Below are 26,380 nucleotides of genomic sequence, written 5' to 3' on the forward strand. Positions count from 1 at the left end.
GCTATGATAGCTACATTTTATAACTATGGATGCTTGCCGGGTTTGCAATTGAAGTCTACATAATGAACACATAACCTCATGGGGAAACTATGGAAATAGGTCATTAATATCGGTCGATAAGTGTGACACACTTGTTGGCTACCTAATAAGCTTAATAGTTTGAAATAGAGACACGGTAGACTTTTTTCAACAAATGAATTGAATAACTTTGGATATTTGTATATCTATCTATCTCATGAGTATTTTTTCAAGATAGCTTCTTACTTATTTCTCGGCCCCCCTCTCTCTCCCCGTTCTCTACTTGAAAATGGAGAGGACACTACAAAGTAGCTTGATCCATTCTCGTGACTTGTCAATTGTAGCTTAATTTTCTACACGATATTTAATTTATCTGAGGAAATGCAATTTCGACATGGTGATAGCAAAGGATCTGTGAAGGGTGGGCATGGTAGAAAAGAGGTTGCTGGAGTTCAATCGGGTCAAAGTTCCCAGGTATTATTATATTTCAATGGTCTTTTGGGATTTAAAGAGTTGTTGTAAATACGGGTAATTGAATTTCACAGCTCACTCATCAGGGATCTTTTGGGCAAGGGGCAAGCTACATCAACTCTCCGGTAAGGACACCCTCTCTGATATTATTTTTTTTTTATTGTAGTGCAACTTAGGAAGTAAATTATTGATTTTTTTTTTTTCCTGGTTTTCCATTCATATTAATTTGGTTTTGAAGATACTGCGAACCACCTTATTCCTTTTTGTTTCATAATGTGTCAAGTTGATGATTATCATTGATCATCCTTACCATAAAAAAATGTTAATTTATGGATGGAGTAAATCGTCTGATGAGGGACCTACTTGTTTACCCCTATTACATGGTGGTGTTTTGCTTTAATCTTTATAGTCTCTTCGATTCTCTTTCAATGCATCTATTCTCAAACCTCTTGGCAGCCATGTGTGAGGTGAAAACCTGTATGTACAAACTATGTGGGAGTGAATCATGTTTCGCTTGATAGAACGTAGCTTAGTTTCTATTGGTTGTCTCTAAACCTTGTGAATTAAATGTTTTGCATTTATCTTATTGTGAAGTCGCGGTCCTCACATTGCAAAGGCGGTTGACGGAAATGAGTTCATTTGAAGTGGGACAAGATCAAGGTAAACAAATCCTACACATTATTGTCTTTTTCTTTGAAAAATATATGTTTACATATGTTGTGAGTCTATATGTTAGGGCCCATATCAACCGGGTGGCACAGAGTGTGGGTATTATACAATGAAGTTTATGATGGAAATAGTAGAAGTTTGTTCAACCTGGATCATTTGAAAATAAGGTATTCGAAAGTTTTGACAAACACTTTATTTGGCTCAACGACTTCGCTTTATTCTTATATAGTAACTCCACATGTTGTGCTTTGACTCATCCAGATAACAAATTTAGAACCGAAGGAGACATACACGCAAGATGAACTTGACGTTGTTGACTTCGATATTATTCAGTTCATCTAGGAAAATACGGTGTTTCAGTCGGAAGTGAATGAGGATAAGTTTTAGCTATGTTCGGACCCCTCCAGTTTAATTTATGAGTCTTACCTTTTTAATTTATGAAAAGGAATTTGAAGTTTGTTTTCTTAGTGCACTCAAAAAAATTAATGGAAGTTTTTATTATTATTATTATCTTTTTTTGCAATGTTTGATAGTTTATTGTACATTTTGGAATTTGTTGGGAAGATGGAAATGTTGTATGTAGGCAGGCTATGTAAATTTTGTTATGCAGGTTCGGTTTTTAAGTGGAAGACTGTTACTAGCATTATTATTAATATATATATACCACGGTTTGGCATAAACCGTAGTGTTTAGTATAATTATATACCACGGTATTATAACACATACACTAATATAAACCATGGTTTCAATAGTTTATATGCCACGGTTATGTTGACAATTGTGGTATATAATGAGAATTACAAACCACGGTTCTTTGAAAAACCGTGGTATCCGTTAAACATATATACCACAGTTTTGCTATTATTATATACCACACCACCTACTGTCACGGTTGTATAACAGTGGTAAATATATTTATACCACACTTAAAAACAGTGGTATAAGTGTCATTCTGTAGTAGTATACGTAGTACAACTTCAGTATTCAGATTAGGTCATTGCCTACACCGACATTTTCACTTTTCCGAATGTCTCAACAGTAGTTTGAGTTCTTCAACTAAAGACAGTTCTATGTGAAAAAGAGATCAATATTCTTATATTTTATTCATACAAGGGAGTGCTCCTTGTATGAGAGTGTGTGCCTCTTATGCCCCCTTGTATATAGTTAACATATATAACACCTCACGTTTCTATAAGTGTGGACTTCAGTTTGGTATGCCAAACTGGACTGTATTAATTGACAACTAAATATTCATTTTTCCACTTTTTGTGAATTTTACTGCTCATCATAATTAAATGGTAACTCTGTATGTGTTTCACTTCTGACAGATTAGTGCAAATTCCTAGCAGTTTGCAAAACCAACTCTTATTATCTCCTAATTGGTCTAGGTCAGAATAATCAATGAAACACACACACACACACACACACACACACACACACACACACACATATCTATCTAATAAGCTAGGGTCTTTTCCCACTACAAGACAAAATTACACACAAAGGACGATCCAGATCATTTTGAGCAAGATCTAACGGTCGAGATATTTTTGAATTGGGACACTTACGGGAACGGCTCCTGCTTGGTTATTTTGGCTTTGTTAGGGTCGCGGGTTCGAGCCCAATAAATCTTTTTAAAATCCACTCACTAAAAGCAGTTACAGGAAGCAGTTCGTTATTGATGTTCAATCTCAAAAAATGGCAGACGCGACAAAGATATAAGTGTAGATCTTCGTTGGGATCCATCAAGAGTGTCTCAAAGGGATTTGGCTTGAAGACTTCATCCTTCAGGGTGTCTGCAATGGCAGTGTACGAGGTCAAGCTCATCGGCCCAGATGGCGATGAGAATGAGTTTGAACTCCGGATGACTGTTATATCCTAGACTCAATTGAAAATGCGGGATTGGAGCTCCCTTACTCTTGCAGGGCAGGGGCACGCTCTACATGTGCTAGGCAGATGGTTAAAGGTGGGGCGTTGATAAATCCAATGGATCTTTCCTTGATGATAATCAGATGGAAAAAGGGTATTTGCCGACATGCGTCTCATACCCCACCTCTGACTGTGTGATTCACACACACAAGGAAGGTGACCTCTACTAAGTTTGTTTTTTCTGAACGATGTCCTTTGATCAAATGGGTATTGTTGTTGAAGTTGTGAACCAGATGTTTTTTTAGAGTAGGGTTGGTTGTCATTTTTTTCTCAAGATACAGTCTGCTAATGTGTTTAGTTCCTCGAGTTATTATGAGCCTCAAAACCAGTCTTGATAAGGCATGCAATCAAAAATATTTGGCATACAAATACCCAAAGTAAGTGAATAAAAATCTTTCTACTTAGCCATTGAAAAAGCCAAAAACATGTCAGAAGAAATGGTTTGTCATTGAAAATAGAAAAAAGCGGAAACTGATGAAAAAGTTATATCTACAGTTATATGTTAGAGGCTTAGACATATTTGCAGTCTTGTTTGGTTTATGCTTTATACGCTTCAAAGAAAAACTCTTCCAACTTATCTATGGACTTCATTCTTTCGAAGTGACCCAATCATCCTAGACCGGGAGTTCCTTAGCAATGTCTCTTGGATAACCTTATCATAAAGAAAGTGGTGGAAACTGCTTTGTTTACAGTAGTATGAATCTATTGCTCCCGCATATATAGTACACATCTGACCTGTTTGCACTTTACACTACTTTTTTCAGGTCTAAATTATTATTATGTCTTACCTCTTATCGTCTATAGGAGGCACTGTAACCTTTGTTTTTGTTAGGTTGTTTTTCCTGCTACATATCTAGCATTATATTAGTTGTTTGTTCTTGGCAAGTACAACAATGGTAAAGTTTTTCTTTTCTAGCTCTTTTTGACATAATGGTCTTATGTGGTGCTTTCTTAAAGGCATTTTAAGTTTTTAATGCTCTTCTTAGTTTACTACATTTTTGGACGAGTTATTTATGTTCTTACGCCGAATTTTTAGATATTACAATTCTTATCACACATCTTTGACACCTTAGCTATTAAGATGGGTGTTAAAAAAGATTTGACACATTTAACACCGTGCAGCAACAAAATTGGTGTGACAGTTACTGATTCCATTGAAGGTTGTTTGTCACCCATTTGTTAAATATTTTATTTGTTGATCGATATTTTTACTTTGAGAAGGAAGAAAGAGTGGGGCAGTTCCAAGCTGCGCACCCACAGATAAAGATTTTCAGATTTTCAACTTGGTCAAATCATCCTATGCAAAGATACAAATCCATATGTTATTTTCAGCTGGCGGGGTGACAGTGAACTATTTTGAATGGGTTCAGGTATGGTATAGTACTAAATATTTGTGAACTTGGCTTCTCTCCTTTATTCTTATCTTAGAACTTCATATACCTCTATCTTTATACTGAGGAAAATACCTATTCATTACATTTTTTTCCAGAACATTCAAGGTTTTATGTGGGGAGATGAGAAAGGTAACATTGAGCTGCAGAGGTACATGAGACGTGCTTTCACATTTTTGTTCAGTAATATCAAGGCAATGTGTCAATCTCAGGGTTGCAGCCTTTGAATGGATGCCTTCACATTCAGCCGGTTCTCTCACCTACATCTTAAGGGGTTGGGAAGCATAAGATCGATACATTTTTCATCATAGTTTAAGAACGTATTTATGAGTCAGCATTTACTTATGTATTCCCTTTTTATCATTTGAACTTATTTCTTAAGTTTGGGTTGTTAAAATGAACATTGAAAGATTATATGTATTTATTTATAAAGCTATAGAACACCCCGAGAGCCAAAAAAATTAATGAATTGGGGTTTAAGCTTAATTGGTTGATTTATCAGTTGACTATATTTCCTTTTCTTCACAACATTTAGATCTTCCTATGCCTGCAAAGATATGTCAATATGCTTGCATGCTGGGAAAGTAGTTGGACCTTGAACCTGTTCAGCATGATACAGTAACAATACAGACGTGTTAGATTCATGCGTATTTTGCTTTATTTAAGCTGCTAAATAAAGTTGCTGGAGATGTGTGTTAATGATCCTTCTATTTCTTGATGGTTACTGACCATCATCTTCTTTTCATATCTACTTGCCGATAAGTATGAACGAGTTGGCCTATTTTTCCCCTATTCTCTATAGGGACTTTTTCTCGAGCCTGCAAAGCAAATCATAGCTATTTGGGAGTGGGTGAGAGAGAAGGGGAGGGTACTTTATGTCATCTGGCACATTGTTCATAAGCATAGTAAGCTTGCGTATATAAGATTTCTATAAACCCACTTGAGTGTGGAGTAAAATAAATAATGACACTGATCCCATGCTACCAATGGAGATGGTATTTTGGGAAGTTATTTCATAAAAAAGAAGAACATGTGCAGCCATTGTGTCTAGAGTGCCGACTGGCACAGGCATTCACTAGTCTATCTAATAAGATAGGGTTTTTTTTCCCCACTAAAAGACAAAATAACAGACAAAGGACGGCTCAGATCTGTTTGAGCAAGATCAAACGATTGTTCTTCATCCTCACTTTTCTTCTCGACTCTTTCTCTCTAATATCGAGTCTCTCTCCAAAGAAGCTCGAGCCCGATCTACTCTCTCTGATAGAAGGCCGTCTTTCTTCAAGAGAAGGAAGGAAGCTCCCGATCCACTATTCCTAAGGAAATCTCGATCTGCTTCCATGTCCGGTGAGTCATACATGTTAAGCATAGAAAAAAAGTTTCTTGAACTAATGATAGTTTGTGTAATCTCATGTTTTTTTTCTTGAACTTTCTAATAATAATTAGTTGTTTAGCTTACTCATTTAGTTATTTTGATTTTTGTTATAAGTTTGATAACTATAAACGCGGGAATTGTAAGTTTACTGTTGGATTTGAAGTTTAGCAAATAGTAGACGAATTTCTCAAATGTAAACATTGTGTTATCAAGTGCAATTGATTAATTATGTTGAGTTTATAACTGTTACCCCAAGTATATAGGCCCCTGATTCTATATATTGTGTTATCAAGTGCAATTGATTAATTATGCTGAGTTTATAACTGTTACCCAAAGTATATAGGCTCCTGATTCTATTAACTATAAATATGTTTGACAGAGTCGACTGCGTGTAAGTAGTCTAGCCTATAGTATACCACATGAAATTTAAATCTATGTTCAGTGTATACTTTTTCCTTTTTTAGTTAAGGTTTGTGCGGAACTTAAGTTGGTTTACAAAGGAAGAAACGCTATGCTAGGATTGTGAAGAGAAGGTTTGCAGTAGATTTGTTTGGGCAGAATTCTCTAATTTATATGTATTCTTCGATTATAAGAATTTGGGATGCGAGGAAGGTGTTTGATGAGAGGTCTGAAAAATGGGGAAGTTGGTATTACAAGGGAGTGTTTTGATGTGATGCTTGAAGAGATTTTTAGAGCTGGAATTCGATAATTGCGTGGTATGTTGGAGTCGGCGATATGGAGGCTGCTCGAGAGCTCTTTGAGGGGATGGTGGTTAGAGATGTTGTCAATGTGCTGATGCTTTGTGTTAACCTATCGTTTGCGACATATTACAAGTTTCTTAGAGTATTTTGGTTTGGTTGATCTATGAAGATTGTATTGTTTGATTTTCAAGTTATGACAGGATTTATGTTTTTGAAATGTTGAAAATACAAAAGAGATTCTGCTGGATTTTTTTATTTTAAAAAATAAAAATAAAAATGATGATGCTCTTAATTAAAAACTCTCTCCTCTTATTTTCCTTATTCTCATTTTGATATGTGCTGAATTAATAAATGTATAAAGATATGTGTAATGAGTTGGTTTGTGAGAAATGAAATGCATAGAATTGTAATCATTAAGCTCACTTGAGTATGAATAGTATGAAATGATTATGAAGTATAAAACTATTGGAAATGGTTATATCATCGATCCAATACTACCATAGAGATGGTCTCTTGGAGTGTTGTTCAAAAACAATGTGTCTAGAGTGCCGACTGGCATGGGCATTCACTAGTATATATATATATCCCACGTCATTATTCTGACGGAATTAATTTGTACTCCATCATACAGAAAGTAATGTTGTTCATGGTGGTTTTACTAAATCAGCAAATAATTATCACTGATTGACTAATATACAACAACGTTTTGCAAAAATAAGAACATGATATAATAGGAGTACTATAAACATAGTACTCGCCTTTACCAAAAAATAGAAAAGAAAAACTACTATAATATAACAGACATGAAATCAAACTCGCATAGCAACACAAAAACATGAAAAAAAAATGAATGATCATAATAAGTTTAGAAAGATAAAAAACATCTAACAACAGTAATTTTACATTTTAAGCATGCGACTGCGGTCTGCATGGATTTGACATAAAAAAGTACAGGAATTTCAGTGCATAAGAGTTCCACTCGTGTATACAGTAAACTTTTGATAAACAGCACATATAGTGAAATATGGAAACAGAAGGCAGTAAGATAGCAAACCCATCCATATAAATTTTCAAACACCATAATCCAGAACACAAACAAGTCTAATCCAAACCTAAAATTTAAATCCATAACAAAAATCTAAATCCAGATGCAACATAAGAACACTGGTAAATACAACAGACTTAATGAAGGAAAATATAAGAGTAACCGGTCCATTGAGAACAAAAAGGACAGAAACCCATCAACGCAACCTTCTTGCTTCCCTTTCGGACTCGAGCAGGGTAAGGATATCCCCCTCTCTGACTGGTCCCTTGACATTCCTCATGATGAGACGGTTCTGATCATCCATAAACTTCACTCTCACCTGAGTCACCTGACCCCTTGATCCTGTTCGACCCATCACCTTCACAACTGATGCCAACTTCACTCCAGAATCCATGATTAAATGCTGCAATAAAGAAAAAGATAAGAAAGCTGCTCCAACTTAATCAACAAAATCACCATGAAGCAATCAAATACTAAATAAAATAAACCGCGTAAAACAACAAATTCAGGATGCCATGAATATAATAGCATAAAATCAATAAGTATTTTCCAGTCAATTCTCAATCAAATCATGCATACGTACTAATAATCTGAGCAAAAGTTATCTGACAATCTTCGAGTTTAACAACTGAAACCAAATTCTCAAATTGGCATGTGAAACACAAAAAAGGAAACAGTAAGTATAAAATATAAATTAGACAAACAAGCACATGCAATTGAGCCATAGCATTAAGTGACACATAATGCGTCTTTGTTCCAAAATTTCTACACAAACAAACTACAGAAACCAAACAAGTTAACACAAACATATCACTGTCTCAATGTGTTCAACAGGTATATAAAGCTATATAAACAAGGGCATACTAGATACACACGCAGCTCAAAAAGGGGATAATATAGCATCAGCAAAAGAAAAAGAAGCCATAGCAAATTTTCAAACACAACATCTAATCCAAATATGGGATTTAGTTTATCAATCTCAATACCAACAATCAACACATATTCCAGTTAATAATTATAGCAACCTCAATTAACAATTAATCTTTGTATTAGACTAAAACATAACCAAACATTCTCAACCAATTAAATTAACCAAAAACACAAGTAATAACGTACAATTACACGCATGCGACATATGACCCTGTTTAGTATCAAGTTTATCGATCTCAACACATATATGTTTCAATAAAAATGGAAGCAAGATATAGAAAAGATAGTGGTGTTCAAACCTTTTGATAAATTGATTTCCACGAAAAAACTTTTCTCTGATGAAGAATAAGAGGGACTCTCAAAACCCTCGTTCTTAATTTATATAGAATGAAGGGTTTCATTTTCCAATTACGAAAATACCCTCAACAAATGTCCACCGAACATGTGTGTACGTGTGTCGGTGTGTTTTTCTTTCGTGGGCGTTTTGGGTCAAGGCCCAATTACAAATTTTAGACAAACACCTCCCCACACCGTAAAATAGGTAATATGGTAAAAAATTTTTTTTTTTTTTATATATATAAAAGGAAAAACCACTTCCAAAAAATTTAGGAAGCGCTTCTTACAGAGTTTTCATCTACGGACAGGTGAATCAGAGACCTAGCCGTAGGTGGGTTCAAGCTAAAAAATGGGGGAGCTCTCCTTCCCCTACTAGCTAGTGCATGAGCAACAAAATTAGAGTCTCTACGAATAAAATGAAAATGACAGTCATCCAACAATGAGATACAAGCATAAATATCATGTGCTATTGAGGTAGCTCCCCAAGATAAGCTTGTTCTCCTCTTTTCCAACATTTTAAACTAAATTTTTGCGAAATCAATCAAAATGGCGAGACATCGGATCTGCAAATGTCGAGTCAGGTCTAGTCCTCCTCGGATAGCTCGTGCCTCTGCCTCTTCTGGATCAGAGGCTGTGTCTCTACTGTGTCCTGCACCAATACAATAACCAAAGTTATTCCATAAAGCAAAACCTATTCCTATTTGCTTTGTGTTATAATCCCAAGAGGCATCCGTGGTGAGGTAATGCCAATTGTTGTTTATTTGAGGCCACATGTGTAAATGATTGTTTTTGGAAAATGGTTTTTCATTGTTAGTAATGAAAGTTTCAGCTCTACATATAATGTTGGAGACATTTGTTTGTTTTTGGCTGAAAACAAGGTCATTTCTACTAATCCAAATGGAAAACATAGTAGTGGCGAAATTACTCATCATCGTGCTTCGTAAAATAGTTTTATCATGTAGGTTAGAACAAATAGTACTAATAATAGAGCCGATTGAATCTGTTTGGTTCCAGAGGTCAGTTCTAATGGAAAGTTTAGAAGCATACCAGATGTGTCTGAGCATATTGCAATGGAAGAGTGTGTAAGAATTAGATTCCACCGGTTGTTGCACCGTGACAGGATTCTTGGAGTTGGTAATAGTCCTATTCCTCGGGTTCTCTCGTGTAGGAAGGTCTTTTGTGGATGACTTTCCGGAGGAACAACTTTACTCTTTTCACGTATCAATATTCCATATCTTTTTCGAGTTGTTGATTTTGCTCGTTGTCGGATGTTTTGTCTTTGAGATATTTGTACCGTGATTTGACGCCGAAGTTCCCCATTTTGTTCCCTTGTCCATCCGATGGTGTCTACATGTTAGATTCGACCGAGTTTGTATTTTCAAGATCTCCCTAACAATGTTGGGGAGAAAGAGGTATCCGAATATTCGTTTTCCAAAGCGGTTTTCTTTGGGTCTATAAGATCTGCAACTCTCTTTGTAACCGCGTTGTTTGGACGGTGGAGGACCAAAAGGTTTTTTATTTGGCAGAGTAGGTATCCAGGGATCTAGCCATATGTCTATATCATTTCCTGATCCGATATGCCAGCATAATTGAGGAAGAATTTCGTCTCTTGCCTTTATAATGTCTCTCCAAATCTTTGAGGCACCCTTTGGGCATTTAGCAGAAAGGATCGGTTTTCCTCTTGCATATTTCTTTAAGAGACTAGAGGCCCACGGTTTGTCCGGTTCTTTTACAATTCTCCAAAATAACTTTGCTTGTAAAGCGGTATTGTGGTGCGAGGCAATTCTGATTCCAAGTCCTCCACTTGATTTTGGGTGGCAAATCTTGTTCCAAAGCATATATAATGGATCTTGTTTGTGTTTTCTTTTGTTTTCCCCCAAAAGAAATTTGCATTCAGAGAGTCCAGGGTATTGCAAGTCGATGTTGGTAACGGGAAAACAGACATAAGGTGAGAGGGTATAGCTGAGGTGACGGCTTTAATGAGGGTAAGCTTCCCCGCTTGGGACAGGAGTTTAGCTCTCCACCCTTCCATTCTTTGAAGAACCCTTTGTATGACTTCATCAAACTCAATTCCACTTTTTCTTCCGAGAATCAAGGGTGCACCGAGATATTTTTCATGGGTGATTGTTTTTTCAATCTCAAGGATGTTTTTGAGATCTTGTTTGTTCGAGTGGTGAGTATTGCGGCTGAAGAGAATACCCGACTTTTGGAAGTTTATCTCCTGCCCGGACACATTTTTAAAGGTCTCCAAAATATCTTTAAGGTGATTTGTCTCGGAGAGGTTGGCTCTGCAAAAGATGAAGTCATCAGCAAAGAGGAGGTGAGATATAGGTGTGTCGGCTCGGTGATCTTTACTCCATGTATTTTCTTTTTCTTTCGGCTTTGGTGAGAAGCCTTGATAGAACTTCCATATAGATGATGAAAAAGGAAAGGTGAAAGCGGATCTCCTTGTCGGATGCCTCTCTCGGGCTTGAGAAAGCCCCAGTAGGTGACCCATTGAGCTTGAAGGAGAGAGAAGTAGTAGAGATGCATTGGTTTACCCAATTTCTCCACTTTTCGCAGAAACCCAAGGCTTCCATGGTATCCAAGAGAAAATCCCATTCTACTCTGTCAAAAGCTTTGCTTAGGTCTAACTTTATAGCCATACAGTTTGAAGCGCCTTTTTTCCTTTTCAAAGTTCTGACTACCTCATGAGCAATGACAATATTGTCAAAAATTTGTCTTCCTTTTACAAAAGCACTCTGGGATGGGGATATAAACTTTTCGAGGAGAGGTTTGATGCGGTTTGCAAGAATTTTTGTGATAATTCTAAGGCTAACATTGCAGAGGCTAATGGGACGGAAATGGTCAAGAGTTTCTGGTTTCTGGCCTTTAGGGATTAGGGTGATATTTGTGTGGTTTATCTCAGTCAGGAGGTGGTCAGAGTTCATGAAGCTTTTGATGGTGTTTAGAAGATCAGGGTGGATGATATCCCAGAATTTCTGATAAAATAAAAGGGTAAAGCCATCTGGGCCTGGTGCTTTGTGAGGGTCCATAGAGAAGAGAGCCTCTTTGACTTCATCTAAGGTGATCTCTTTGATTAGGCCCTCGTTATCATCGTTGGTAATAACAGGGTCAATGATGTTGAGCTCGTTTATTTTGCTAACAGGGTTCGACGAGGTGAAAAGATTTTTAAAGTGTTCTTCAATGACAGTACTGAGAGCATGTCGGTCTTCGGCCCAAGTTCCATCCGTCTTTTTCAACTTGTTAATCTCAATACGATTTCTTCTAACAACTGTTGATAGGTGAAAATATCGAGAGTTCGTGCCGTCACAGTGTAGCATAGTATCCCTTGATTTGTCTCTCCATAACTTTTCTTCAAGCTACATCGCTTGGTTAAGTTCTTCCAGAAGCCTACTTTCGAGGGAAGGGCTAGATCTTGGGTTTGACTGACACTTCTTTATCTCTTCTCTTAATCTCTTAATCCGATAGTGGATATTTCCAAAAACATCCTTATTCCACCTTTTGAGATCACTATTTACTTTTTTCAGCTTAGTACAAAAACGATAAGGTTGAGATCCTTGTGAATGAGTGTTCCAGGCTTTGGAGATCACATTTTTACAGTCTGGCTCATTTGCCCACATCGATTGGAAGTGAAAAGGTTTGGGTGCAGGGGGTGTATGCGGTTTAAGGTGCACAACTATAGGCCCATGGTCAGATTTGATGATCGGCAAATTCTTCGTTCTAGCATTTGGGAAGAGAGTTCTCCATTCTGTGTTGACAATAGCTCTATCTAGTCTCTTTTTTATAAGATCAACTCCATTATTCTTGAATCTCTTGTTTGACCATGTGAAGGGTACTCCTTCAAAACCTAGATCCATAAAATCAGCCGAGAACATAAATTGCATGAAATGAGTAGCCAAAGAGAGACGAAAGGGGTTCCCCGGATCTTTCTTCTTGACACGTTGTTTCATTTAGATCCCGACAATGAGCCATGGATAATTATGATTAGTAGCAAGATCGGTGAAGCTATTCCAAAGTTCTGCTCGACGAGATTGATCAGGATGTCCGTAGATGAAAGTGCATAACCATTCAGTGCCGGTGGGATTATTTTTTACAAGGGCAGCAATGTAGCGCTCGCAGGAGTAAAGAACCTCAAGATTTATATTGTTATTCCAACCAAGCCAAAGACCACCGCTACGTCCATTAGCAGGGAAGTTTACAGAGTGTTGAAAACCGAGAGGAGATAATCTGTCGAGACTAGTTGAGGCATCAACCCTTGTCTCGGACAAGAAACAAATATCGGGTTTGATTGAGCTCATGTGTGTTTGGATTTCACGAATTGTCGCAGAAGTCCCACTTCCGCGACAATTCCACGCAAAGATACTCATTGCTCTTGGCGGGGGGCTTTCCCTGAGCCCGCCGCCAATATAATAGAACAGGTCTGGGAGGAATGGTATGTTTGCCAAAGCCTCAAACCAGACAAAAAGTACCAACAAACATGAACCCCAAAAACACTCGGCGAGGTGTTGCTCTCTATATTGTAGACAGCATTAACCATGATGAGCGAATTAATAGTAAATGTAATAAAGCAGAATACATGCCTGATTAAAACCAAAAATATGCACGTACCTAAGGCTGGGAAACAAGTATATTCCTGATAGTGAAACCAACTAATAAGAATTTTAAAACAATACTTGGAGCAATCTTGTGTGATGAGGAAGCTTTCCCTACAAAATATCTTAGTCAACATTAAAATATATTGGGCATCAACCTTCTCTACGATGAGATGTGCCCAGCGTAAAGAGTCCTTAAAGAGTAATAAGTTGTATACCTTTAAGAGTTTGCACTCATATTGTTCAAAGTCTGGCAAGGTTTTGTAATTATTTAAACATGGTCCGGGGTCAAAGCTAAAAACATTATGTTCAATTAAGAGTCTAAAACAAGGGACCTCATATATACAGTATGTTACAAAGGAAAAAAAAATTAAAGTAACAAAAATAGGCAAACCAGGTTGTCGGTGAGTATAATAGTGGCTCCTTTTGTTCCCACTAGCCATCGGGTTCAACATGCTCCCCATGATGGTGTAATCGCCTCTTGCACACTCTCAAGACAATGTTCTCAATTTGCAACCTTTGCATCAGTAATGGGTGGCAAATAGTCATAACGACCGGGCTGCCCACAATTTCGGTATGTCCCATGTCATTTGGGCACGCTGATTGGGGTTATCTCCCAATGATCTTGCCCCTGGGTGACTAAGAAACGAGGTGGTGCTTTGAGGAAATATTTTTGTTGGGTTGGGATATAGGGTGGTGGTGGCGATGGAGATGGAGAGAGGAGAGGATCGGGGGGGGTAAGAGATTGTCTATTCGATTGTTCGAGAGATTTGAGGCCATACTAGAATTGGTTGGGCAAACATGACTTAATGGGCTAGGCTTTGCTATGAGGCCCATTTGTAAAGGATTTTGGTTCCATTTGGCTCGAGGGCCCAAGGGCTTCCTTTGTTCGGGTTGGTGTAGGGTACCATATGTCTTTTGGAGTCTTATTAGGAGAGTTGAGGGGGCTCTCCGGCTACCATAGTTACGACCCCTTTTTTCTCGTAAGGCTCGACTTATCGGGTTGAAAATTTGCCTCGGCCTTAGACAAAGGGGTGGACTCACCAAAAACAAAGGTATTTGTATCCTTTGCCGTGATAGTACACATTGACTAGGGGCCTTGGTTGTTGTGTCATGTGGCATCAACATCGGCTTTTCTCTCCGGGATGCACTTCTTTGTTGATAGGACAAACCAACTTTCGGAATAGATTTCAGCTTTTTCACGTGAAGGAGTCCGCCCCAATCTTAACATCTTATTTGGATTTTCCTTAACATGCGCTTCATTCAACGGTTCAAAATGGGGAGATCGATTTGATGCTCCGCATCGATTGTTTCGATCTTGCTACCTTCCGGATCACCGCTTCATCCGGCTCTTGCAATAGGTTGCGGCGGCGAAAACGAGTCACCGATGCATCTTTTTCACGTTCAAACCGATTTCAGATTCTTTTTCCATCTAGGCGATGGTTTAATGTGATTAGCTTGAACCATAACTGTATTTTCTCGGACAAGAACCAATAACAACCGGATGGGTTGTCCTTTGTAATGGGTTTTGACATTGATTTTCGGTATGGCCTAGCATTGCACATTTGAAGCATATCGGACCAGTTTTCTCAGAACGAAAAACAACTAATGTTTTCTTACCATTTGGGAGCTTTGAGAAATTTCCAACAACAAAGCGGGACAAGAGGATTGACCTCCACTTTAATCCTTGCATAACCTACACATGCATGATATGTGTGCGGGAGTATCCTTCCCCGCTTCGATAGCGATGTTCATGATTTGTCTTTTGCTACTAATAAGGCCGGGAGGGAGCTTGTGAAGTTGGACCCGGATAATAGCTGAATCAAAGTGGATGTGTGAGACATCGGTGAGTGGATCATAGTCCTTTATCGGAGAAGGTTACCCACAATGGTCCAAGGTTGTCTTTTTTCACCTCTGCAAGTGCATGGAATCATCAAATTTGTGCAAAAAGAGGGGGTCCTCTTTGTTATGATAACCTAAAAATGCAAGCGCATTCTTATTTGGGACTTCCGGAAGTTACGGATAAGCTCCATTATCTTCTTGGGTTGGACTTTCTTTGTCTCCTAAGAGTCGCGAGGCTACGGTGTTTTACCATGCGCGAACCAACTCATCCCAAACTTCTTGTGGGAAGTTTGTTTGGTCACCTTTGTTCCGAGAGAGAGCACTCTTTGGAATGATTCCTCAAGGTCACTCATGTTTTCCAAGCGGATGTTAAGTTCCATAGTGGAGAGAAGGAACAAACCTTGAGAGAGGAAGAAAGTTGTAGAGTCCGTGATACAAAGAAGTTGAAGTTTTGAAGATAGAGAGAAAAGAGAGAAAACTTGAAACAGAGCGGACTTTTTAAATTTGGAGTAGTGATATGAAAACCTTTGAGGTTTGAAGAGATTAACATAGTTGATGAGTAGGATTACATATATCCATGTGGATTGAGCCATAGACTTTTGTTGGTTTACAATGAAATTCATATTTGTGCTGACGTTGCAGACACTAAGCGAGCCATAGACTTTGTTGGTTTACAATGAAACATGGCTTATTACAGCATTCCCAATGCAGGTGAAAAGGAGGGGGATGTGAATTTTTTTACTTTCTTTTGGTGCAAAACCAGTGCCCAATGCAGAGGTGAAAGAGATGGTGATTATTTTCCCAAGTCATTTCCAGGGTGAAAACCTTCAACCGAGATAGTGGCTGACTTGCGAACTTCGGACGAGATGTTAGATTTCGTCTCGTGTTTTTTTTTTTTTTTTTTTAAATAGGGGAGTTTTTTTTTTTTTTTTTTTTCAGACGAGAATCATTCTATCTCGTATGATTTTTCAACTTTTTTTCGTTTTTTTTAAAAAAAAAATTCAGACGGGATATTTCATTCTATCCAGAGGACGGAATCTAACATCCCGCCCGAGATTAATATTCATATTTGCATTGGGCAGCTTCACCTTGCTTTTCACCAAAATGGTGATAAAAGAGGGAAAAACTGTCTTCGTGGAGGTGATAAGAGGGGGAAAATATTGACTTGCATTGGGAATGCTCTTACTTATTCAATATGAAAAAAAGGGACCGTCTTATTTAAAACCCCGATTATGACATCCCTTCTCTCCCAATGCACTATGTTTCCATATAATCTATTAACCAACCAACAAAACTACTTGTTACAAATAACATTTTGTTGTTGCATCGAAACATATAAATGTTGACTAATATAGCTAACGTTGAACTTGGTAAAATGAAATGGTCCTTTGAGCATAATAAAAAATGGAAATATTCCATAGCTTATTTCGGAATATTTATATGGTCCCGCTTATTTGCTGAATAGACAGATCGGATGAAAAAAAAAGCACCAACTCGCTTTTTAGATGATCCTTCTAGAAGAGTGGAATTTTTAAAAATCCTTCTAGTTACTTCGTTATTTATGTCTACTTAATCAAAATTCAAGTTTTAAACTCATGTAAATTAATTAATATATTCTGGTTAATCCGAGCCCTTGTGTTTGTTATAAATATTTTATCATGTATATAAAACCTCCACACATATTTTATCATGTATATAAAACTTCCACACATCTTTAACGATGAACACAATGTGAAATTGCTTGATATTCGTGGGTGAGCTTGAGCTAAATCTAGGCATGAGTACTGTAGGCCTGGGTTGGGCAAGCCAAAAATAGATTTGTTAGTGGCACCACACCATTATGTGTATGAACCCGTCCACAAAACACAATTGTGGAATGTACACACATACCCAAATAAATATCACAACTTGCACCGTGCTTCTTGGCCAGATTCACTGAAAGCGGCACTTAGGGTTTGTTGTGATGCTTAGTATTTGATTTTCAATTCACTCCAATATCTGAATTGTAGAAATATCCATGTACATTTTTTTTTTTTTTTTTTTTTTCGATAAACATTCATATTATACTGAAGAATTTACACAACAATCTGATTCCAGTCTTGGATTATCACATATAAATAAATAATATACAAAAGTCTAACAAATTCCAGTCACGAATATTAGACTTCCAGAAACAAAAGTATTGTGATCACCAAATGGTATTGGACCTGAAAAATGATTATCCAGGCCCATAGTCATCCAAACCTAACGAGTCCAAATTCAGGACAGTATATAAACATGAAATAGTTTTGGAGAGCAGCAGCAGCGCCGCCTAGGGTTTATTTGATTGATCTCGGTAACAACGAACAAACATACCATGGCTGAAGTTGTGGCCGCGAATGAAGTCAAGCTTTTCAACCGCTGGGCTTTCGATGGCGTTGAGGTATAATATTTGCCTTGGCCAGGAAAAACATGATGAATGTAAATGTAATGATAAAAAGTTTATAGGAGGACATTGATCGACGCCACAAGGGAAAATATGAAGTTTTACTGGTTGTGCAGGTTGGTGACTTGTCTCTGCAAGATTACATTGGTGCGACTGGTAAGCATGCAACATATCTTCCACACACTGCTGGTAGATACTCAGCAAAGAGATTCAGAAAGGCGCAATGTCCCATTGTGGAGAGGTTGACCAATTCCCTTATGATGCACGGACGCAACAATGGAAAGAAACTGATGGCTGTCCGCATTGTTAAGCATGCCATGGAGATCATCCACCTTCTCAATGATCAAAATCCTATTCAAGTTATTGTTGATGCTGTTCAGAATAGGTATGCATCAGTTGGATATTTTGTTATAATTCATGTTTTCTTTCAACTTGGTTTTTTTAACACGACTTCTCTGCAGTGGACCAAGGGAAGATGCCACTCGTATCGGTTCTGCTGGTGTTGTGAGGCGTCAGGCTGTTGATATTTCTCCACTGAGGCGTGTTAATCAGGCAATATATCTTCTTACTACTGGTGCTCGTGAGAGTTCATTCAGGAACATCAAGTCAATTGCTGAGTGTTTGGCTGATGAGCTCATCAATGCTGCCAAGGGTTCTTCCAACAGGTAAAAGAGTTTGCAAATGTTTGAATTTACATTTTCGCATTTGTCACATAGTTGGAATGTGTTTTCTAATGATTCATTTATTGTGTTTCTTAATCGTGCAGCTATGCCATCAAGAAGAAAGACGAGATCGAGCGTGTTGCCAAGGCCAATCGTTAAGAGACTTTAGTGTTGTTTTTATCATGTTCAAGAAATAGTAAGAGAGTTTTGTCTGTTTTATTCATTTAATGTTTTTGAGTGGTACTTCCAGGATTAAAGGGCTCTTGTGTTATTATGATGGATTATTTATACTTTTGGTTGATATGGAAATGCTCTTTTGAGGCCTTGCATCTCTACTTCAAATTTAGAAATGAGTAATTGTGGAGGATGATTTATCTTTTATCTTACTTTTTATAATGGTAGTTTATTGTATTTTTCAGAAATTAGCTAGTAGTTATTGTTGAGGCTGATTTGGCTTCAATTTTTTGTAAGCATTTGCTGTTTACAAAGGTGCATGGCTTTGAGTGTGTCATTTCCACGGGTATTCTGCAGTTGCTTGATGTCATGCATTGACAAGCATATAAATTGTTGTCATATTATTTTATCTGTGAAGTCGATGCAGTTATAGTTTTTGCTATTTAGATTAGTGGGCGTAGGAATTGCTCTGGACTCCCTATCCACTATCCATTGTACTCATTTTGTTATTGTGGTTCTGGTGCCCCGATCGAAGTCACTAGTAGGAGTTTTTTCTGTTGTTCAGTTCAGCTCTCATGAATGCTGATCTTCCTTTTTAATGGCTGCCTGAAATTCCATTTTATCTTTCCATTATATTATAGCAAGAAATAGGGCTACATGCATCTCCATTGCATTTACAAAAGTTAGAAAGAGTTTTTTAAACAAATTTAGTTGCAGCATTTGATACATTAGATTGTGTAAACTTTAATCAATTTGTCACTGTTGGAGATAAGCGTGTCACTCAGTTTTCTCTGGTTGGTTTTGTGTTCTCTAAAAGAGATAAGGTTGTCCTTTTTTATAGTTTGAGGATGAGCTTCTGTAGCATTGCGTAGACAGGGCGTCAGGGCATATAATTTTAGGGTTACTGCTGGACCGATTTACCATCACCACTTTGATCTGGTCTGCCTTTGACTCTAATTGGGAAACAGTCCGACTCTTTTTGTTGGGTCTCGAACTCTTTGTTCTTTTGTTAAGCATCAAGTCTTTTGAGTCTTTATGTAACTGAGTTATGTATTAATTGTGTGGTAGTTTGGCCTGGGAAATCAGACTCCCACACCTGCTGACAGCTGCATATATCTCCTAGATTGGCAGGCTTCTGCAAATACAAAATGACATTTGATATTGCTAGTTTGATAGAATGAAGTCTTCCAATTTCGCAAGGAAGAGTGAACATAAAGAAGACAAAGAGGAGACTGTTTGGTCCAACTAAAAGCTGGTCCTCTTGGTATTAGAACGTTTGGTTTTTTGCACGTCCGACCCTCATAACCTAATAAAACTACCAGTCAGTCCACAAATGCTACAATGCACCATCTGTTCCCAGTTAATTCGGTTTCAGGCACAAGTGAAGCTCCCATTACACATCCTGCATTGATTCTCTCCCACTCCGATTGTTTAAATTCCTTTCTTGTCTATGTTGACTTCTTCAAGACTCCATTGTTGCATTGATTCCTTAAACCAGACATGGTTATGGACTTGAGAAGATGCATGTGTTCCTCTTCAAACTCATTCCAAAGTTTCAAGGTGAGTTTATGCTGCCTCCTATGTGAGCTCGTCATCTTATTTTGTGGTGCTTTTCTTTGTGGAATTCATGTTGGTATCTATTGTTCGAAGTTAGTTTCTGATGTGGTTATGCGAAACTGTGAAATGTAGATTAAATTGTGAAGTAATGTTGGGAAATGCTCAAGTGCATGAGTAATGGTCCTTTGATATCGTTATTATTTCTGTAGTTGCATTCTTGCTACTGCTGCTGCTGAATGGCTAACCATGATATGTGTTAACGTAAGCAACCGCAATTCGTGAAAGCAAACACCACTCAATTTTACTGGAAGTTTCCTGGCAATGTATTTCTCTAACATTGTTATCACAATATCACTTCATGCACTGGACTCGACGTTGTAGATAATTTCCGCTCTTTAGTTTTTTGGGAGTTTCTTTCAGTAATAGTTGGATGATGTATATTCTCTGTTTTAGTCTGAGAATCTATGCAGAAGAATAAAACAGTCAAAACATTAGATGTTGACGAACATTTTGCTTATGAGTTATACCTTTTCCTTATAGACTATTGGAAGGACTCTAAAAGATTTCCTGTGAAAGTAACAGATTGACAACTATTATACATGGAACGATTGTTCTCAAGATATATCTTCAGCACTTGCATTGACACCATTTACCACCACCTGACTAACGCAGTAGACAACAAGTAGTTCACTCCAAACTCTGTTGCCTATTGCAACTATATTTCAGTGCGCCAATGGCGCAACCTCTGCTTCCTCTATTCCTGGTGAATGGATGGAATAGCTTCCTGTCACAGCTCGCAAATACGACTTATCTACATTTGGACACTTGATCTAACACTGTTCTTAAGTGAACCTTAGATTGTAAATTGGATTATATATTGTCCTTTACAGGGAACATTATCGGATTCAGATTCGGATCCAAATATTATATCTGGATCTAGCAGCCTTCGCACATCATTTCAGTTGGGCCGATTTCAGTTCCTACCCATGTTTTTTTAAAATTTGAGCCATCTTTAGTTCTTTACTTCTTTAAAAATCCCACTCCCACGGTCCCACCTACAGTCCCTCAATAATAAATTTATAATAAAAAAATGGTCACTTTTTTATGACTGTTTTGTCTTTGTAGTTTTGTTCTAATTACGGATTTACCCAATACAAGTTTGTAGCACTTTGACCGTACTAGTATACAAAATTTCGGCCCTAAAGCTAACTTTGATGAGGCAAATGGGCTTGAAATCTTGCCGATATATGTCGGCAATACTTTCAAGTTTCAATATTTAGATCAATGGGCTTGAAATTATAGTTGGAACCACTTGACAATCTGTTTATCTGACTGTTGGATACTGTGTGGTTGGTTATCATGAGAAATGAAGTTGTAGTTTTACCTAAAACTCATTATCAACCATAATGTGCACACGCACCACCAGCCAGTCAAACTCCACAAAGAGTGAAGATTATCAATTTGTAATTTTGTACTGGAGATAGGTGATAGTAATTTTTTGTTATTGGATAGGTGATAGTATGATACCATCATAAGTCCATAACCACCCCTTTTAGCCCGACACCCCCCCCCCCCCCCCTATAGAACAAAAATGGAAAAGGAGAAATAACTATGACTTTGAGGCTGTGCTTTTGCCTTGTATACAGTATACACTAAATCTTAACACACATTTTACGAAGTTTTCTTTTCCTCTTTTCCATAGCAGATAAGTTCATCGATCAATCCAATATTACCTCTATCTGGAAGTCTTCTTGTCAGTGAAGAATTTCCTTGAATAGAAAGCGCGCTATACTGCTCAATAATTAACAAATAAGCTATACATTAAAAAGAAAATATTTTAGTCGATTGTCCAAACCGTTTTTGGGATTATTCAAAAATAACTTAAACTCTTAAAGTATATCTAAAGTATTAGTAAACGCGTAAAATCTAACTTATAGGTGGTGTCCATCATATCCAATGTAATATGTTCTATTTGAAGTAATAATTTGTACTTCTGGTAGAAAAATAAAAGTACACTGAAGTTTTCCGAATCCTAGGATGAATATCAATATATCATGCTGGAATTGTAGAATGATGAACAGTGTTTTTAATAAGTTTACCTATACAATCCCATTCTCATGCACAATAATCTCATTCTCTTGCACACATGTATGTAATTTCAGTTTTATGTGTCATATGGATATTATAGGATTATGTTCTCTTGTAGAAGGTTGAATTAGTCGTAATTTTTGTTCCATCTAGGAAATTTGAAGGACAGTTCGTTCGTTTTTTGTGTTTCATCAAGTGTTTCATAAGCAGGCTAATATACAATGTTGAAAGTATTTATGTACGTATAGAGACTAGAGAGTACGGGTATACTCGTGCATTTCGAGTAGCAAACTCTTCTGTAAAGATCCAGCAAGCTGATTTACTTCAATATGTCAAGGCAATAAGGCGTCTACAATAACAAACTAAATTCCCTAATTAAACAGAAACCATCATTCGACAAATTAAGAAGCTAGTGAAAATTCAACTATTTTCATATTTAGCACATTACGTATACAGGAGAACCAACTAGAGAAATCAAGAGTAAACAACACAAACTTAGCTTCACGTATTAGCACACTAACACATTTTGTTGAATTGAACACTTTAAAAGAAACGCTACTGGCTACAAAATAAACAGGATCCTTGGATAGAGGAGATTTATGAGCATTTGATGATTTGTATCTCTTCTTCTCAGCAATTAACTGTTCTAGCTGAACCACCCAATTCTAGCAGTTAAATAAAAAGAAGTGCGGCATGATTTCCACATAAAACACCAAATTAAATATGGCCTACAAGTTAAAGGACAACTACTGTTGAATTTTTATTTTTTTTGAAAAGATGCTGGGATTTTGTAGATCCCCATCTGTATTATAACCTTTCATAAGTTAACATTACATCATCCTCTTCTACAGAATTCAACTTAATACATAAATGAGGAATAAAAACAACAGGTTCCATATTTCCGCCTAACGATAGTTTTGCAATTCCGAAGGTAATCTGCAGCTCTATTTTCTTCTCGGAATACATGGATCAAAAAGACATCAACTAAGGAAAGCATACTGTTGGATTTTTATGCAAAGAAGAATGACATTAGAAGATCCACGAGAACACCAGATGAGTGTTTACAAACCAACTTGTGTATTATTCATAAAACACATACAAAAGTAACCAACTTGTGTATTAATATTCATAAAACACATACAAAAGTGATTGATACAACATGATCATCTAACAAACATGCATTTCAATTCATCAGTTGTTTTTCTTATTACAACACGTACTGCTATCAACAGCATTAATATATACCAATATATACCAACAACTTAACTCAAAGCTCTATCACAAACCACTTTGATATGGGTGATCCAGGTATACTTATGGACTTGATCTACAAATCACCTGCATGATAAAAATAAAAAATAAAAACTCAAGGAGTAGTGCAGCATTCGAAACTGTGCCACAAGTACACCCTTTGAGAATAAGCTATTCTTTAGAGTTGGAATCAGATCGGACTGCTTGCGGCTTCTGTTGAGGATTTAAGATCACGTCATCGTTGATCAAGGAATTCAGAAATGAAGAAAATACTTCATCACTACACAATCCAATATCATCTCTTTCGTTGTCCACTTCCAAATTCATCAACCAAGTGTGATCTTGATCAAGGCTATCGTTTCCCTCAAGATATTCACTTCCCGCCTTCTCGACAACTTCTTCATCGGCACAGGTACTAGAGTAGTTTGCGACTTTATTCGGTTTTGAGGTAGGTGTCGGTGGTTGTTGTACAATAGAAGTAGAAGAGTTAGGGTTAGGGTTTAACGGTTTGTGAGTTCTTGGATCTATTCCTTGACTAATAAGCTTCTTACTAAGGTGGGTGTTCCAATAATTCTTGATTTCATTATCTGTACGTCCAGGAATCCTTCCAGCAATCAACGCCCACCTAGGGGGAAAAAACGTCAACTTAGTAAATAACACACATCAAATGACCTCAAGAACAAGAAAGATGAGTGAGATATAGCTATTACATGGTACCAAAAATAGCTAGTACCTGTTACCAAGGAGGCGATGAAGGCGAAGAATAAGATCTTCTTCATCTGGAGTGATTTGACCACGTTTAACGGATGGACGAAGATAATTCATCCAACGAAGACGACAACTCTTACCACAGCGAAGTAGCCCAGCGCGCTTAGGAAGTGTGCGCCACCGGCCTTCACCTTCTTTTTTTATATAATTGGAAAGAATCTCATCTTCTTCAGGTGTCCATGGACCTCTTTTCATCCCCACTTTACTACAACATGGTGTAACTTTGCTTGTTGAAGCCACTACTGAATTTCTGGTAGGTTGTTTCATTTCTTTTCCCTTTTTTGTATAATTTTTTTTCAAGAGAGAGATGGAGAAAGTAGATTTGAGGGCTGAACTAGGGGGTTGGGAACATGTAGACAAGTTAGGGAAGCAGAAGTGGTGGGATCAGCTGCTTTTACTAAGATACTTGGTCAGTTCTGAATGTTTCTTAAGAGAATGTGTTTAGCAATCAAGCACATATTTCGGTATGGGGAAGATTTCGTAAAAGTTTGCCAAATATTGCGGTATTTCAGAATTCTATTACAAAACTACCAGAGATTTCAACACTGATATGCTGGAATATGTTGAATTTTTGAAAGTTTGGAAACATATATTTCAGGAAATTTTGGTTTTTCAGCACTATGAAATTTCATTCAATTTGAGATTTCATACCATCGGGGAAAGATTAGAAGAACCACTTTTCAGAAACCAAATTTAACAGAAATTGCATCCAGAGTCCAGACTATCAGATCGACCAAAGAAAAACAAACAAACACACACATTTTTTTGTGTATGTAAGAAATTATTGATTGAAAACGGGGTGAACTTAAACAAGTTTTCAAGAGAAAGAATTTCATCTTTTATAAACTGGAGTGATGAAAATACATTATTAACTTTTTAAGTCATTTTTAGGTGGGAACAGATTCACAGAATTATCTCCATCATACTGTTGGACTCATTAATTTTCCAAAACACAGTAAAGGTTTTATTTCTACTTTTTTCCAAAATACAGTGTAGCTATCCCTCATTTAGACCATTTACTAGTATGGTGCAAGTCCTAAGCAATTGTGTTGGGGTAAATTTGAAATTAGAACAAAATTATTAAGGCAAAACAGTCATGAAAAAAGTGACCATGAGTCACATTTTTTTTTATATTATAAATTCACTATTACTAGACTGTAGCTGGGAGCAGGATTTTTAAGATGATAAAGATATTCATGAATATTTCTTTGTCCAATTTGGACCTTAATACACATCCATATCTCGTGCTAATACAATAAAGCTAGAGCAAACTTCTAGAAATGTACCCTACACTATAATATGTAGATCTGAAAACAAGAAAAGTTGTATCTAGGATTGCAACTAATGGTAGATGCAAGCATAGTACAAAATATCACAATATATCATAATATCTATCGAAGAATTAGAAAACAATATAGATATATCACAATATGATACTAGATACATTTGATTGTAAATATGATCGATATATCCACAAATATCATGTTATTGGGGGTATTTGGAGATATGTGGTGGTGATATATCAATGATATCTAGGGGTGTGTACGGGTCGGTTTGGGTTGGGTTTAGGTTTAAATCGACAACCGAACCGACTCTATCGGTTTATATTTTTTTGAAATTGAACCGAACTTATTTCCAACCAAACCAATACCCAACCCGACCCGACCCAACCTGACCCTAACCGAACCGACTGGACAAGAGTTTAACCGATGTTAACTGATCTGAACCGACCGGTTTTTATATATTTTAAAATTAAATCAATTAAATATATATATTATAATATATTTTATATATAGCGGGTCAGGTTTAAGACTAAACCGATGACCAAACTAATCTTATCAGTTTTTAAATATATTTAACCGAACCAAACCGACTCATAAACATAAACAACCCGAAATCGACCAGTTCAATCGGTTTTGTCAGTTCAGCCAGTTTTATGTACACCCCTAATGATATCAATTGATTTTGAGGATATACCAAGAAAACATAAATAGGATGATATTTATCGATATTTGTTGATCCAGAGTATATCCTCGATTCTGCAGCTGATTGTATGGCTAATCATGGTGTTACTTTATGTCCTGGAGTCATAGAAATTTTGTTGGGAGGCCCATCAAAGACCATTAATACTGAGTAGTGGAAAATGCTCCCAGTGG

At 37.1% G+C, this 26,380-nt stretch overlaps 4 protein-coding genes across 4 annotated transcripts; 1 reads left to right on the forward strand and 3 right to left on the reverse strand.

Annotated features, from left to right (window-relative positions):
• Positions 1-7,592: 7,592 nt before the first annotated feature.
• Positions 7,593-8,975, reverse strand: LOC147485708 (small ribosomal subunit protein eS28-like). Its single transcript, XM_086573348.1, has 2 exons — positions 8,826-8,975; positions 7,593-7,999 (listed from the first exon to the last, which is right to left on the reverse strand). The coding sequence occupies exons 1-2, from the start codon at positions 8,925-8,927 to the stop codon at positions 7,793-7,795; spliced, it is 309 nt and encodes a 102-aa protein (XP_086429474.1). The 5' UTR covers positions 8,928-8,975; the 3' UTR covers positions 7,593-7,792.
• Positions 8,976-12,224: 3,249 nt separating this feature from the next.
• LOC147485709 (uncharacterized) lies at positions 12,225-12,815 on the reverse strand. Its single transcript, XM_086573576.1, has one exon. The coding sequence runs from the start codon at positions 12,813-12,815 to the stop codon at positions 12,225-12,227; it is 591 nt and encodes a 196-aa protein (XP_086429702.1).
• Positions 12,816-17,520: 4,705 nt separating this feature from the next.
• On the forward strand, positions 17,521-18,715 carry LOC147485710 (small ribosomal subunit protein uS7-like). The gene is made up of 4 exons (XM_086570668.1): positions 17,521-17,721; positions 17,841-18,109; positions 18,186-18,389; positions 18,491-18,715. The coding sequence occupies exons 1-4, from the start codon at positions 17,656-17,658 to the stop codon at positions 18,543-18,545; spliced, it is 594 nt and encodes a 197-aa protein (XP_086426794.1). The 5' UTR covers positions 17,521-17,655; the 3' UTR covers positions 18,546-18,715.
• Positions 18,716-23,375: 4,660 nt separating this feature from the next.
• On the reverse strand, positions 23,376-24,698 carry LOC147485711 (transcription repressor MYB5-like). Its single transcript, XM_086571279.1, has 2 exons — positions 24,190-24,698; positions 23,376-24,081 (listed from the first exon to the last, which is right to left on the reverse strand). Exons 1-2 carry the CDS (start codon positions 24,489-24,491, stop codon positions 23,628-23,630), a joined length of 756 nt encoding a protein of 251 aa, XP_086427405.1. The 5' UTR covers positions 24,492-24,698; the 3' UTR covers positions 23,376-23,627.
• Positions 24,699-26,380: the final 1,682 nt, after the last annotated feature.

Source organism: Coptis chinensis, chromosome 7 (genome assembly GCF_015680905.1).
Source record: "Coptis chinensis isolate HL-2020 chromosome 7, ASM1568090v1, whole genome shotgun sequence".
Lineage (NCBI taxonomy): Eukaryota > Viridiplantae > Streptophyta > Magnoliopsida > Ranunculales > Ranunculaceae > Coptis > Coptis chinensis.